We start from the raw sequence: 15,656 nt of genomic DNA, 5'->3' as shown, positions 1-15,656 counted from the left end.
TGGGGATGTGACCCTGTGAGTTTCAGCACTACCACCATCCCTCCCACCCCCCACCCCCCCCCACCCCCGCCCTTCAGGTAGACATGTGGGTGGGGGCCGTGGGAGCAGAGGAGAAGTAAGCAGAGGGGTGGTTCCTGTGCTGGGCTTCGGGCTTGGACTGTGTCTGAGGGCAGTGGGCCCCAGGGAGAGGTTTGAAGCCAGGAGTGGTATGACCAGGCTTGGGCTCAGAAGGGTGCTGAGGCTGGCAAGGTGGGTAGCAGGTTAGGGGACGGGGCTGCTCGGAGACCAGGGCACTGGGGAGTGCTGGGCAGAGCAAGGGTGTTCAGAGCCCGGGACTGTGTGGGCCCCAGGGTGCAGATGGGGGAAGGGAGGGTGGGGAGAGCAGAGCCCTCAGCAGGAGACTCTGTAGGACTGGGGGCGGGGGCGGGGTTGTAGGCAAGAGAATGGGTGGCAGGCTCTGATCTGGGCATTGGTGTGGCGTGTAGGGCTGTGCCCCCGTCGCTGGGGTGAGGGGGGTAAATGGTGAGGGGGCAGCCGATATTGGGGGGTGGAGCACAAGGCTGAGGCTCACACGCATAACTTTTGCCTCTTGTCTTTCCACTTGCGCCTCTGTATCCCCTTTGAAACCTCCCCGTCACCCAGTTCTGCTTGAAGCTGGGGATCCCCATAGTCCCCAGCCACCTGGCCGCCTTGGTGGGTCCTTCCCTCAGTGCTGGGGACTCTGCATCCCTGGCCGACAACTGTCCAGCATGTCTTCATTGTGCTCTCCGTTGTGCACATGGAGGATCCGCCAGCATCCTGGTCATTCCACTTACTTAATTAAAATATTTTTCTACTGTGGAGATTGCCATTAGTGTAAAAGTCTGGGGGCAGGAATAAGCCCTTCTGTCTTCCCCCCAGTTTCCACGCTTCTGGCACCAGGCCCCTCCCTCCCTCTCCAGTGGGGTGTTGCGAAGCACATCTCTAAAAGTTGATACTTGAAAAACAACTAGCCAAAATACTAATATCACACCAAAAGCTCCTAGTAGTTTTTAAATTTTTACTTATTTTTTAAAAGATTTTATTTATTTGGGGGCGCCTGGGTGGCTCAGTGGGTTAAAGCCTCTGCTTTCGGCTCGGATCATGGTTCTAGGGTCCTGGGATTGAACCCCGCATCGGCCTTTCTGCTCAGCAGGGAGCCTGCTTCCCTCTCTCCCTGCCTGCCTCTCTGCCTACTTGTGATCTCTCTCCCTGTCAAATAAATAAATAAAATCTTAAAAAAAAAGAAAGATTTTATTTATTTGACAAGGAGAGTGAACACAAGCAGGGGGAGGGGCAGAGGGAGAAGCAGGCTCCCCAGAGAGCAGAGAGCCCCATGTGGGCCTTAATCCCAGGACCCTGAGACCATAACCTGAGCTGAAGGCAGACGCGTCACTGACTGAGCCCCCCAGGCGCCCCGGCTCCCAATAATTTAAAACAACCCCTGGTACCTCTGTAACACGCTGGAGAGTCACTGCTCAGTTTCTCGGATCTTCATCTTTGTTTTAAATCAGCAGGATTCTCGCATTTTCCCTGAGTGTTGGCCTCTGAGGTTCTCCTCTGTGTTCCTGTGAGCTGGTGGTTAGACGCAGAGGTTTGATCAGTGCCGGGCTTGTGTGTGCGTTGGCAGGACGACACCCTTCCTTCCTAGCAGTGGGGGCCTGGCATCTGGTTTGGTGTCCCTGAGGAGCCCCCAGCTCCACACACGATGGGGATGCAGCTGTGGGGACACTGACTTAGGCAGGAGGCCGAGGTTCTCAGAGGCCCGCCCCCCGGCCCCTGCAGAGACAAGGAGACCCCGCTCAGATGGCAGCCCATGCTGGAGGCAGCAGTCTGACTGCCACCCTGTGCTACCATGGTCTCTGCCTCAGAGGCCATGAGGCCAGAGTGTGTCAAGGAGGGTCCCGAGGACAGGGCCGCCTGGCAGGTCCCAAGAATGCAGCCTCCTGGGAGTTTGTGCACAGACACAACCTGAACACAGCAGCGGGGGCAGGAGTTGGAGTGAAATGCGTCGAGTGAGTGTAGACAACTTTTTAGCCAGTGTGGCTGGTTAGAGGAGGAGAAAGGGCTGGCCCTGTTGACATTTGTTTTTTCCGGCACCGTGGGCACAGATGGGAGGGTGTCTACATGCTGATGGTTGGGGGCCACACAGAGGTTGCAGGGGAGGGAAGAGGCACCAGACAGAGAAAGCTCACCCGGAGCGCACAGATGGCTGTTGGAATGGCGCGTCTGCTGTTGCGGGGAAGGAAGAGGAAAGGGCCACAGGAATGGGGGTCATTCCATAGGCTCCGCCTGAGAGGGGGCTGATTTCCTGGGGAGGAGGAGGGGCAAGCCCTTCCGCACCCTAGAGCCAGAGGTGGGGTGAGGCGGGAGAACACTGCTGTGGTTCCCAGGGGTTGGCAGCTGTCTGATATAGGGGCACAGCTGGGTTGGTCCCGGGGTCCCCACTGCTGGGACCAAGAGGCCAGCGGGCTGTGGCAGTAATCCCCAGGCAGAACCCAAGTGAGGCTGAAGGACCCTTGCAGCAAAAGATGCCAAACGGCAGGTGATGGATGGTTGGCTCAGGGGCGGCCGCAGGGCTCACATAGAGAAGAAGAACTGGGACCCATGTGGGTTGGGGCAGGTTCCTGTATGGGACTTGCTCTGCGCCGTCCCCCTGCCCAGCGGCCGAGCTGCCCTGTGGTGATGTTGCAGCTCTGCACAGCCCTGGAGGGGGTCGGCACCACCAGCCGCCCGGCACCGGCCGGCCTCTACAGCTTGCGGCTTCCGCCTGTGGCACATTGTTCTCTAGTCTTTTAATTAGAAGTGCATCTAAATAACTGACATTTCTAAAAGAACATTTAACTGATAAGGGACCCAAACTCCACTCTGCTCTGAGGGATTAGGTGTGTCAGTATCTCCAGGGTCTCTCGTATATACTAGTTATAATAATGGGCTGTGACATGACGCTGGCTGAGGGGCTGGCTGGGCTGGGTGCCTGGTAGCTCACATCTCCTGCAGATGTTTGCACCTTTCTGCCCAGTTCTGGGCCCGTCGGCCTGCAGGAATCTTGTAGGAATAATGGTTGGGATCCCAGCCTAGGGTAGAAGGGCACTCCTGGCTGGTGTGGCCCTGGGACCACAGCCCTGGCGTGCATCCAGAAGGCACCATGTAAGCACGGAGACCCAGACCAAGTGGCCTGTGTTAGCCCTGTCTCCGGGGAAAGGTGGCCCCACAGGGGGGTCCAGACTCAGAACCTGGAATGGCTGCTCCCTCCCTCCCTCCTCCCTCCCTCTGAGCCCTCCTGCTTTGGAATTCAGTGTGTCCACCTCAGACTGAAAGGGCCTGAGGCCCCATCTGCTTTCTGCTCCAAAGGTAACCACTGTGAGCAGTTTGGAGGCGCCTTCCCGCTCTCTTCTGTGCCTTTCCCTACCTGTGTGTGTATACGAATGTGGGCTTCTGGTTTTTTTAAGGGGATAGATCATTCTTTTTTTTTTTTTTAAGATTTTTATTTATTTGGGAGAGAAAGTGTGTGTGCACTCATGATTTGGGGGAGGAGCAGAGGGAGAGGGAGAGGCAGATTCCCCACTGAGCAAGGAGTGTGAGGCAGGACTGGATCCCAGGACCAGCACGACCTGAGTCAGAGGCAGTTGCCCAACTGACTGAGCCACCCAGGGATCCCTCTCTTTTTTGTTTTTTGTTTTAAGTAGGCTCTAGGCCCAGTGTGGGGCTTGAACTCACGACCTGGAGATCAGCGTGGCGCGATCCACCAAGTAAATGTCCCGTGTGCTTTTGTTTTAATAGTTTGTTGTAACGTAAATAGGATGATACTAGCATCTTTTCCTTTTCTGTTTAACAGTATGTACAGATCTCTCATGATCATGTTACAGAATTTAGGCAGATGTATCCTGATTAATTTAACTGTTCCCCTGCTGGTGGACAGTTCCCAGTTGTCTGCTGTTGTAACACTCCTGTATTTGCTTCTTCCAGGCCCTTCCAATCACACTGACAGGGTTTAGAACACTCTTTTGATGGCCAAGGCATTCCAGGTTCTGTGTTGGAATCCTGGGCCCCCGACTAGACAGCAGTGTCTCAGGCTGGGGCCTCCAGAGCCCATGGGCTGGGCTGCATCCTGTTAGCTCACTCACCTACCTAATTCCGTGTTGGTCTAGAGTGGCCAGAGTCACACCTGTTTTGGGGCTTGGACAGAGGTGGATGGACTTGGATATCATTGTCTTCTGATGTTCAGGTTTTTCATAAATGGCTGTCCTTAGATGAAGAGGAAGAGTGTGCTGGGGGAGGGGACTGGTCCAGAGTTACACAGTAAATTCTGACTGGAAAGAAGAGAATTTTCTTAAACTAAGATTGTACTTGTATAAAATATTTTTGGAAGAAGAGTATAACCCATACTTTAGATTATACTCGAGTTCTGCTTCTGTCCTTGCCATGTGCTCAGCGTGGGTGACTATGGTATGTCTGAGCCCCTGCCCCAGCCTCTGGCAAGAGTGAGGAAGGGGGCTCTTCCTGAGGCTGTTTGAGACCCCTCAGTGCACGTGGCAGGTGGGAGCAGCTGGTGTTTACTTACTCCTGGTTTGCTTGAAAAGTTTTTAGTTTCAGATCTAATATATTTATGGTGAACGTGATTCTGAAAATACTTTCATATAATATAAAATATAAGGCAAACTTGTCCTTAGCTTGCTTCCTTTGCTTGAGAGCCTCATGGTTTCTGCTGGTTTCTAGACGCTCAGCCCAGCCTGCTCTCCTGAGCGGGGCTGTTGTCCTGCTGCTTCCTGGATGCCTCCCTGTGGGTAAACAGGCCTGCAGGACAGGGGCCCCCCTCCAGCGGGGTAGGCAGCCCCTCCTCAGCCTCCAAGTTTGTCTCTTGCCCGCTTTGCTGCCCTCTTTGGCCAGGAAACCCTCAGCCCACGCTCCTCTGCTCACGGCACCGTCCCTGCCGAGCGTGGCTCATCTCCAGCTGTAAGTGTGGGGTGCTCACTGGCGGGGACCTCGCAGTCATCAGCAGGATGGTCTGGGCAGATCAGGAAGTACACTTCCCTTCCCAGGGAAGGCACAGGATAGATGCTTAGTTAAGGCATCTAAATTTGCAAGAACTTTCTAACAGCACAAAAGTATGCATCTTTTAGTTGGAGATGATTACGTGCAGGGGTATTGAAGTGACTTTGTGACCAGCTTGTGTCTGGCTTTCTGGTGAGTTAGACACAAACTAGTGTCGCGTACTGCATAGCATTCTCCTGGTTTTCTCCCTGTGGGGTTAGCGGTCCTGTGGTCACCATGTTCTTAACTGCTCTGGCAGACATAGAGTCTGCTAATAAATGCATTCTGACTCTTTAAGGATGTTGACGTAGTTCCAGGTGGAGGTTCTCGTGAGCACGTCCTCACACAGGTTAGGGTTAGCTCTAGACTGAAATATTTGCATGTTTGGGGCCTCGATCCCATAGGTGCTGTGGCCAGAGCATGTCTGTGGTGAGCATTAGTTGTCCCCCGATTTGGGTGACTTCTGCTTTGTAGAAAGGTCGTCACACAGTGAAATGACTATTTTTAGAATCTGCACTAGATCGGTACCCGTTGTGTTCACTCTTTGGTGAGGATGTTTCAAAAGTGGCTGTCTGCATTCTTCATCTCTGACCATGTTTTTCCTTCTAGTTCAAGCTACTCTTCTGATGCGCTGGCTTTCGAGGCTGAGCACAGACTGGACCCCGTGTTCGATTCTCCAAGAATGTCCCGCCGTAGTCTGCGGCTGGTCACCACCACGTGTGCCGTGGAGGATGGCCAGGCTGGGGATGCTCACTTCTGCACCAACAGCGCTGTGTCCCTGAAGGACCGTGTGGCCAGGTGAGCGCTGCTTCCCGTGTCCCATGACATGCTTGAACGCTGTGCAAGCCGAGTGAGCAAGCTTTCCGGTCCATGAAACCACACTCTTGTGTCTAAGGCTTTGTGTGTGTACATGCACACTCAGGCCTGAAGTCGTAGCCCTTCTTCGGGACAGTGTGGCTTGTCTGGTGCTTGTGCAGGCTAAGGTTGCTGGTTCACGGGCTCTTTGCACCGACAGCCGGCCTCCAGCATCCTACACGGGGGCTTGCCTTACCAGACGGTTGGGTGGCGCTGAGCTCTGCATCGTTAACACTTGGTCTGTTGATTGAAATCTGTGTGACCTAATAGACGCATCCATGAGGCTTAGCTGTTCACCTCTGATCGTGATTGCGTCCACTTGATTTCTGAGCTCTCCGTGTGCCCGTCACACGTGCATACCCAGGAAGACGCAGTGTGCAAAGTCTTCGTGCCATTTCAAGATAATGTTCTGTTGCTCATGTAAGAATGATGAGTTTCCCGTCTGAATGGTCGTCTTACGCTCAGACTGGGGCAGTTCCGGTGAAGACGGTGGTGGAAGGCCAGCTTGCAGCCGGGCTGGGCACTGGCAGTCGAGGCCGTGTGTGCCGCACACTCACCGTGGGTTACGCAGAGCGCAGGAGAATGGGACTGCACCTCCGCGGACTCAGGACATGTGCTGGAGGGCCCCAATGACTCCCTGTGGGCGCCCTAGCGAGGCTATTGTCTGCCCCAGGGCAAGGCCGTAGGCGGTATCCAGGCACGGCATACTCAGGTTAAGAGCACGTGGCTGTGTCCTGGCTCACTCCCTCGAGGACAGAGTCGTCTTGTCCAGCCTGGTGCCGACATTCATGAAGTTTGTCTTCAGCGGTTTTTTTGTCTATGCTGAATACGGGTACACAAAATGAGGTTGCAGCCTTTCCTTGCTGTCCTTAATGCCGTTCCATCTTTACCAGTGAATGAGAAATTAAGCGGGGTATCTGTGTGCACATGCTTATTCTGGAAAGGGGAGGAGTTAAATTTATAAATCATAATTTTTATTTTAACTTCTTTTTATTAGATTATTTTAAATTTTAACTACTTTTGGGTCATGAGGCCCAAAATAATCTGAAAACTGTCTTGTGTGTACAATTTTAGAAGCTGCTCTGACCCCAGCTTCAGGATTCCTGTGTTAGATCAATGGGCGTTTCATTACAGCAGAGAAGACAGAAGAAAATGGTCTTAAAAATACTGTATTTGTTTTTAGAGATTTTGTATTGGTAAAATAGAATTCTTTTGTATTTACCGTAGGAAAGAAGTCTATAAACTTGTTCCTTTTATTCTTTTCTTCTTAGAACAGTAAAACAGCGCAGGAGTACAAGCAAGCCAGCTCTTAGTATAAACCATAGCTCGAGGAAGGCTGTGTCCTGTGCTGCAGGCCAGAGTGGTGCTAGCACGCTGTCAGGGGCGGCCTGCCTGCGGCCTCCCGTGCTGGACGAGTCTCTGATCCGTGAACAGACCAAAGTGGACCACTTCTGGGGTGAGTCATCTGCCCCTTAACAGGGTGGGAGAAACAGCAGGAAGGCCCAAACTTTCCTCCAGACTCAAGTGCAGAATGTAGGCAGTGTGTTATAAACCCCGGCTGCTTCTGCTGGTTGTGCTCGCGCACACTCCCTGGCGATGTGAACCGGAAGTGGTTAGGACGTAATCTGGTAACCGCTTTCTGGGCGTGCTGTTTCCATAAGAGGGGGGAGCACGGTTGTTACAAAAATTCACCTGTGAACGTCAGGTTCCAGACAGCTCTCAGCAGCAAGGCAGACGGTATTTTTGTCATTAGGAAGCACCCCACATGGACGAATTGACTGTAGGAAGCAGTGTGGCTCATGAGCCTTCTTATCTGAGGCAGCGGCTATGACTCCGTCCTTGCCGTGGGTTGGGTGGCAGCCACAGGATATGCACCGGCTTGCTTGGTCATCTCCATGTTTTGGTCGGCCCCCTTGAGAAGACCGGAAGATGCAGATCAGCTCCCAGAATTTTGTGTGCTGATCCGGGGCAGCCTTGGGATGGCTGCTTGCTCCGTTTGGCTCGGCTAGCCAGGGTCCCAGGCGACGCCAGAAGCAGAGGGTGCTGGTGGGGCTTCTGCCTCTCCATACCCGGGTCTTGTCTTCGTGTCCCCTCTCCAGGTGTGTGTGTGTGCAAGTGCCTGTGCAGGTGTGTGTGCGCAGGTGCGTGTGAGCGCAGGTGTGTGCAGGTGCATGTGTGTCTGTGCAGGTGTGTGTGCGGGTGTGCAAGTGCCTGTGTGCAGGTATGTGTCTGTGTGCAGGTGCATGTGCCTGTGCAGGTGTGTGTCTTTGTGCAGGTGCGTGAGTGCAGGTGTCTGCAGGTACACGTGTGTGTGTGTGCAGGTGCCTGCAGGTACACGTGTGTGTGTGTGCATGTGCCTGTGCAGGTGTGTGTTTGTGTGAGCACAGGTGTGTGGGTGTGTGTGCAGGTGTATGTGAGCACTGGTGTGTGAATGTGAGCATAGTTGTGTGTAGGTACATGCGTGTGTGTGCAAGTGCCTGTGCAGGTGTGTGTATACGTGTGCATGAGCACAGGCATGTACAAGTGGCCTTTGCAGGTATGTGTGTGCAGGTACATGTGCAAGTGTCTTGTGCAGGGGTGTGTGTGTGTAGGTGCATGTGAGCGCAGATGTGTGTAGGTGCTTGTGCGTGTGCAAGTGTCTGTGTGCAGGTGCCTGTGAACACAGGTGTGTGCGAGTGCCTGTGCGGGTGAGTTTTTTGTGAGCACAGGTGAGTTTTTTGTGAGCACAGGTGTGTGTACCTGTGCAGCAGGGGGCCATGTGCAGGTGCAGGTGTGTGCCTGTGCAAGTGTGTGTGTGCAGCTGGATGTGCATGTGCTTGCCGGTGTATGTAGGTGCATGTGAGCACAGGCGTGTATATGTGTGGAGGTGTGTGAAGGCGATCTTTCTGGAGATGTGCTTTTATCTTGAATCAGAAGATGGTGCCTATATATATCTCAAGGAGTTTCTATTAGTTGCAGGCGTTTCAGGAAATAAATCTTGACTGTTTCCAACATGCTGAGTATTAATCATTGTAACTTTTACTTTTTGTGTATTTGGGCTTTGTTGTGATAATTGGAGCTCATAAGCAAACATACGTGTGTGTGTGTGTTTTAGGTCTTGACGACGATGGAGATCTTAAAGGTAACTATTTTAGTCCTTTTTTTCTACCCACTTTTCAAGATGGAAGTTTCTTTTTTAGGTGTCTCCAGATGGTGATAACACTGGTTTCCTCTACTTTTTTGTGAACTTTAGGTGGAAATAAAGCTGCCACTCAGGGAAACGGGGACCTGGCAGCAGAAGGCACCAGAAGCAACGGCTACACGTGCAGTGACTGCCTCCTGCTGTCCGAGCGCAAGGACACGCTCACTGTGCACTCGGCCCCCCATGGGGCGTCGCCGAGGCTGTACTCGAGGAACATGAGTCAGAAACAAGAGTCTGTCTCTTTGAAAGGTTAGAAAAAGATTTCATGTCCAAACATTTCTACTTTTTTTTTTTTATAAACTTGGTTTTATAGGGCTCTTGACATCTTTACTGTTTCCCGTCATTGCTTGAACTCAAAATTGTCTGATAACAATTTTTTTAAGATTTTATTTCATTTGAGAGAGAGAGCGCGCGCGCACAAGCAGGCAGGGTGGCAGGCAGAGGGAGAGAGAGAAGCAGGCTCCCTGCCAAGCAAGGATCCCGATGTGGGACTCCATCGCCGGACCCGGGGATCATGACCTGAGCCAAAGGCAGCTACTCAACCGACTGAGCCACCCAGGCGTCCCTGTCTGATAAAAATTTAAGAAATAGACCAAAAATGAACTTTCTTCCAGTTTATCTATCCTCTTTGAATTTAAATTTTTTTGTTCATAGTTTTGTGCCTGGAGTGTCTGAAATTCTGTGAATTTGAGCTTCGGGTGAACAGAGGCAGACTCTCCTTCAGGGAATCCTGGTGGCAGTGTGTGGCTACTTTGTTTTCCCACGGGGTCATGGATGCTCCCGTGAGTGGGAGGAACAGCTTGGTGGTGGTTCACGCCCATGACATGAGGAGCATGTGGTCTCTGTGGTTACATAAAAGTCTGTGAGCTCAGGGTTCCTCAGGAGTGTGTGATGCTATCGTGGGGAGTCCTCATGTGCCTGTGGCCTGTGTGCCCGTGGCCCGTTCACTAGCCGCGGTGGGCTTCAAGGCCTGGCTGTACTTGCTTGAACAGAGAGGACCTCGGAAGTGGCTCCGGATCCACTGGGGCTGCCACAGCTTTTCTAGGCAGGCCTGCAGGCCGTCCCCCTGGGCCGGGTGCTCTTTGCCTCTCCTCTTTGCCTGGGTCCCTGGGGAGAGCATAGCAGCAGATCCCTGTCCAGGTTCTGTTGCTCGACCAAGACATACCTGCTGCCTTGGGCACTCACGCCTGTCCATGTCTCCCTGCCTTGTGATCATGGAAAAGCCAGGGAGCCCTGGTTGCCTTGTCTTCAGCCCCCCATCTGTTTAAGCCGGTCTGCTTGGTCAGGCTCAAGGGCATAGTCAGGTGGGCAGGGATCCAAAAGGGCGGACCTGTCGTCTGTCACTGTGTTCCTGGCTGTGTCCTCCACATGAAGGGCATTCAGTGTTTTTCAGATGACTATTTCGATGTCATGCAGGATGGTACCAGGACTAAAAGCTATTTCCATCTTAGTGTCTCATCCTTGTGGCTCAGGTTTCTGGTTCTTCTACTTTGGGTTATTGACACTGTTGGCATTAATAGATCAAAACAGGGAGGCGGGAAATGGAGGGGGCAGAGTTGGTCTGAGGAATTCGTTCCTCGCACCTTTTGGATTGTGGTGGCCATCATTGCAGAGCCCTCTCCGGCTTTCCCTGGCCTGTGCCCCAGCCCTGCAGTCCTGTTGCTCTCCGTATCTTCTATACCGGCACACTGGGCTTTAGCTGGCTTAAGAAGCTCACTGGTAAGTGATGGAGCTGGAGCCTGGAGCCAGATGTCAGGCCTCCAGGGTGCTCCCCCCGAGGCACCATGCCACCTCCTGAGGGCTAACCATCTGGGTGGAGCCCGGGAGCCAGGCCCGGCACCCAACTGCACTGTATGCAGCTGTCAAACATACTGTGTGTCTGGCTTTATGGAGGCTGTGTTTTGAAGCATGACCAAGAGGAAGATAGTAAAAGCATGTTCCACCAACCATAACCTCATGCGATATCTGCTCAAGTGAGCATGTGTAGAAATACTCCCTGCTTTCCTGCAGCCTCTCGCTCGCATCTGGTAGAGGTCACCTCTGTTTCTTGCCAACAGCCAGCTGTCTTCATCCTGAGGCTGTGGTGGGCGTTGACGGTCTGAGCTCAGCTCAGATGCAATGGGCCAGGTGTGGTTTTGGGAGTAGTCTCTGGAAGTCCCTTGTACTTTTTTGCTTGAATTGGTCTTGATTTTTTTTTTTTTTTGAAGATTTTGTTTTATTTATTTGACAGAGAAAGAGAGTGATAGAGGGAACACAAGCAGGGGGAGAGTGAGAGAGAAGCAGGATTCCTACCGAGCAGGGAGCCCAACGTGAGGCTTGATCCCAGGACCCTGGGATCATGATCTGAGCGGAAGGCAGATGCTTAACAACTGAGCCACCCAGGCACCCCCTGTCTTGAATGTTCTTGAGGGGAAAACAAGCTATATTTTTATCTACTTTGGGCCTCTGTGCTTATCCCCTTCCTTGCTGTTTTAAATTATAATAATGATTACAATCAGCACTAATTTAAAAACCTCTGTTCCTAATTATTTGGGTAAAGCATTTATCAAAGACCATTTGGAAATCCCAGACATGGGCAAGGAAGAAAATTAAAGTTGTCTGTAACTTACCACCCAGAGGGGAGGCTGGGTCCAGCCAGCTTTCCCCCGTTGCCTGTGGAGACCATACTGCGTGAATTGTCACGTTATTGCAGTTACTGAAAATACATACAAGTCTTCTCGAGCATGAATTATTAATACCCGACACATCTTCTGTCTCCGTTTTTGTTTTTACTTATTGTTCTGGTTGTATAGTCTTGGAATGGTACAGGTAGAAGAGGTTCCTTCCCTTTGTCCTTCCTCCATCCCTGTCTGGTCTCCCTTCTAGAGGGAACTGGAGCTAAGAGTAGGAGATCACAGCGAATTCTTCTGCTTCTTAAAATGACGTAAAATGCACCTAGCATAAAATTAGCTGTTAAGCATCTTAAAGTATATTATTCACTGGCATTTTTAGTACATTCACAATGTGCGACTACCCCTCCATTTTGCTTTTGTGCACTTATAGAAATATGTCATATATTTCTGTAATGTCATATCCTACATGCTAGCATGGTGTGGATATGACTTTGCAGCTTTGTATTCTGTGCCCGTTCAGATGGACTTCTTTTTTTTTTTTTTTTAATTTTATTTATTTATTTGGCAGAGATCATAAGTAGGCAGAGAGGCAGGCAGAGAGAGGGGGGAAGCTCAGCAGGGAGCCTGATTTAAGGCTCTATCCCAGGACCTGAGATCATGACCTGAGCTGAAGGCAGAGGCTTAACCCACTGAGCCACCCAGGCGCCGTGGGTGGGTTTGATTCTTTCCGATGCTTACCTAACACTGCCTTTATGGTTGTATCAGAGTGTATTTAATCAGTGTCTGTTTAGATGGACATTCACATTCTTTCTGTTTGAATGCCATTAAAGATTCGCGGATTCGCGGATTCCTTAACTGCTGGCTACAGTTTCTTTGGGAGAGCAGGGCCGTCGGGGCTGCCTGGCACAGGAAGAGCGCATGCGCAGCTGCCTCCCCAAGCCCACAGCCATGTCCAGGCAGCCCGCCGGCTCCAGCTGCAGCTGCGCCCGGTGGGATGGGAACACTGGGCTCCTCCGTGCGCCCAAAGGAGATGGGCACGAGTCCTGATTATTCCAAAGCCTGAGGCTGGTTCCATGAGCCACATGTGGCTCTAAGCCACCAAGACGAATGACGATTTTTCATCAAAAAAAATCATGTCAAAGCCGTAGCCTCTCTCCTTTCTAAGCTACAGCCAACGGAAGGTGTAAGTTCAGACCTGCCACAGGCAAGACAGAGGACACGGAGGACTGTTTTTTCCATTTCTCATTTCCTGGGTGCCTCCCTATGAGGACTGGGAAGGCCCCGAGGGTCCAGCTTTTCATGCTTCGCAGGAGCTCTCCTGTAGAGCACTGCTGGATGTCCCAAGGAAGACTTCCAAGTCTTTTAAAAAGCCTTCTGGATGGGCGCCAGAAATTCACATCCTATCATGGCTGCATTTCACCCAAACCTCGAAAGGCTGAGGACTCAAACCATACGGCTCAAGTGGGTCCATGAGCATGAACGCAGCCGTTCTCTCGCCAGTCTGTCTACCCTAGGGAAGGGTTTGCCCACATACACAAATACATACACTCTAGGGACACACCCAGGGAACACAGTTTCCAGAAGCATTCAGAGGGGTGCCTGGCGATTCCATTTTAAGTGGACTCCTGCTGGCTTCCCAGAAGCTGGAGCCCGGTGTTCCCGCCCCGCGGCAGCGTGAACATCCTCACCGTGTGCTCCGCTGGTTCTTTGTGTGCTTGTGCTGCCCATATTTTGTCAGCTCCTTGGGTAAGAGATGGAATTGCAGTGTGTGTGATTACCAGCGGGATGGACTGCAGGTCACCTCTTCATAAGCGTTTCCTTTGTTCGCGGAGCATCGCCGGCGGGCGACAGTCGCGATGTTGCTGCCGGCGGGGTTGGCTCGCCGCTGTTCCACGGGCATTTCGGTGTGGTGCTCTGATCGCCGGTGGCTACCAAGTAGGCGATTTGAAAAAGGAAACATGAAAAAACTCATTTCTTTAAAATTCCTCCCACCCCTACTTCACTGGTTCCAGCTGGCCACACGCCAGACGTCCTGACCTCATGCAGGGCTTCCCAAACCAGGAGAGGATGTGGACAGGTCTCAGAAGCGCTTCTGGGTCTACACTTGATGGAATAAAAAATTCTAGTAGCTGTAACTTGTAGACTCTCACCTTACCCATTTTAGGTTAACAGAGGAAAAGTTGTCAGGGATTCCATGGTGTCTTCTGAAGCCGCAGGCACTAATGACAGGTAGCAGAGGACAGTGGGTCCCGTGATGGCCCTGCTCCTTGCAGAGGCTTATGGCTGGTTGCAGATAGATGCTCTAGCAGACGTCCCTGAAGCTGCTGGACATGTCTGGGGGTCCGTTCCTGTCAGGTGACAGAAGACAGTCGGTAGGTGGTGAGCAGGTATCTAGGCTTTGGAGTGTGTGTGAGCAGGATTGGGGTGCAGTCACCTCACACAGGCTCTTCCGTGCAGGCTCGCCTATGACCAAGACGTGGCGTGCGGCTCTCAGTGTGGGGCTGCTGTGCAGCTCGGCCTCCGTCAGGAGGTGACATGTGTCCTTATGGCTCCTCCCAGGTTGTCATCTCTGATGGACGTGTGAAAAGTTGGTTCTGTTTTGCCCAAAGTGAATGATTTGGCTATCTGACTTTTCAGGGGGAGGAAGTGTTGACTTTTTGGGAAGAAATAACTGTGTTCACGGTTTTTCAATAGGCGGTGCCCCTTTCCACACGGATAGGATTTTGTGGCTGGCCAAGAACACTTCGTCATCCTTGTCATCATTCTTAGTCCAGCTTTTTCGAGTGGTTTTAATGAAGCTCAATTATGAATCAGAAAATTACAAATTGAAAAGTTACGAATCAAAAGAACGTGAATCAAAAAGCTATAAATCAAAAAGCCATGAATCAAAAGGTATTTAAATCATTTTTTTCCTCTTTTTTCCACCTAATAATGCTTTCAAGGTGGAAAAAACACTCCTTTCCCAGCGTGGTGCTTCCTCCACGTCTCTCCTCTCGTGCTCTTATGCGGATATTCTCATGATGCTTTGCTGGGGTCTTCCTGTGAGGAGCTGGTAGAGGTTTCTATGCTCTTGTACTGGTTCCACTTTCTGAAAGGGGAATGGTGTTTCAGCACTTTTAAAGTCCTTTTTTAAAAACTAAATGTACTCAAGTTTTGATTCTTATTACCTCTTTAAAGTAGAAACCATTTATTATGAGTGGCATTTGGAATGTAGTTGTTGGTAGCCATTCCTAAGCGGGCCTGTCTCAGTGTTGCATTGGCTGTGGGGCCTTGTTCGGCCAGGTGGGGCTTGAAGCTCCCTCCGCCCGCAGCCTGGCCTGCCACCTGCACTGCCCCACCATGCCTCACCTGTGCACGGGAGCCGGCGGCCGTCAGCCTGGCACATGCCCTCTCGGACCGTGTGGCCCTGTCAGCGCCCAGGATGCGTCAGAACCCCACCTGGATAAGGGTCTCTGAGCCTGTTTTGCGTGTGTTGCAGCTCATTCCAGTCACTGTGGGACAGTGCATGTAGGAGGGCTTCTCAGAGAGGACGGCCACCTCAGTGTGACAGGGGAGTCCTTATGTAAGTATGGCTTCACGGTGCGGGGGCTCCCACGGGGGCGGTGTGGGGCTGCCGATGCGGACCGGGCACCCCCTCGCTCGTGCACACTTGTAGGGGCCAGGAGCCTCCAGATTGCATTTGCTTAGATTGTTTTCTTTTTGTGTGTAATTTCCTAATTTTCTCAAACTGACATTGTTGTGCACAGTTCCGATGGACCAGGTTTGCATCGTAATCTGTCAAATTAACTGCTTGTCACCACCACCCACAGGTGATGACTGTAAGAGGAAGGAACTCCTTGAGACGCACACAGCTGTCCGCTCGCAGTCCTCGAGTCCAAAAAGGGTAGCAGGGGCCATTTGGCACATCTTTGCTTATGCAGGTTGTCATTTGCACCTTTTTATTTTGTTCTTATCAT

General features: G+C 51.9%; 1 protein-coding gene across 3 annotated transcripts in view; it reads left to right on the top strand.

The window, feature by feature from the left end:
• Positions 1-15,656, top strand: part of LOC111145737 (Sad1 and UNC84 domain containing 1) — a 41,137-nt gene that overhangs the window by 4,459 nt on the left and 21,022 nt on the right. For 2 of the 3 annotated variants that reach the window (XM_022500902.1, XM_022500903.1), the window contains 7 exons: positions 5,662-5,850; positions 7,179-7,363; positions 9,002-9,028; positions 9,140-9,337; positions 14,395-14,592; positions 15,179-15,262; positions 15,510-15,620. In XM_022500902.1, coding sequence (XP_022356610.1) covers positions 5,662-5,850; positions 7,179-7,363; positions 9,002-9,028; positions 9,140-9,337; positions 14,395-14,592; positions 15,179-15,262; positions 15,510-15,620 — 992 coding nt within the window. Of the gene's footprint in view, positions 1-5,661; positions 5,851-7,178; positions 7,364-9,001; positions 9,029-9,139; positions 9,343-14,394; positions 14,593-15,178; positions 15,263-15,509; positions 15,621-15,656 lie in introns of those variants that run through there. The other variant, XM_022500904.1, reaches the window with a different exon arrangement.

The sequence above is a fragment of the Enhydra lutris genome, unplaced genomic scaffold (assembly GCF_002288905.1).
Source record: "Enhydra lutris kenyoni isolate GAN:26980312 unplaced genomic scaffold, ASM228890v2 scaffoldscaffold13, whole genome shotgun sequence".
NCBI classification, from domain to species: domain Eukaryota; kingdom Metazoa; phylum Chordata; class Mammalia; order Carnivora; family Mustelidae; genus Enhydra; species Enhydra lutris.
This window is presented reverse-complemented; position numbering and strand designations above follow the sequence as displayed.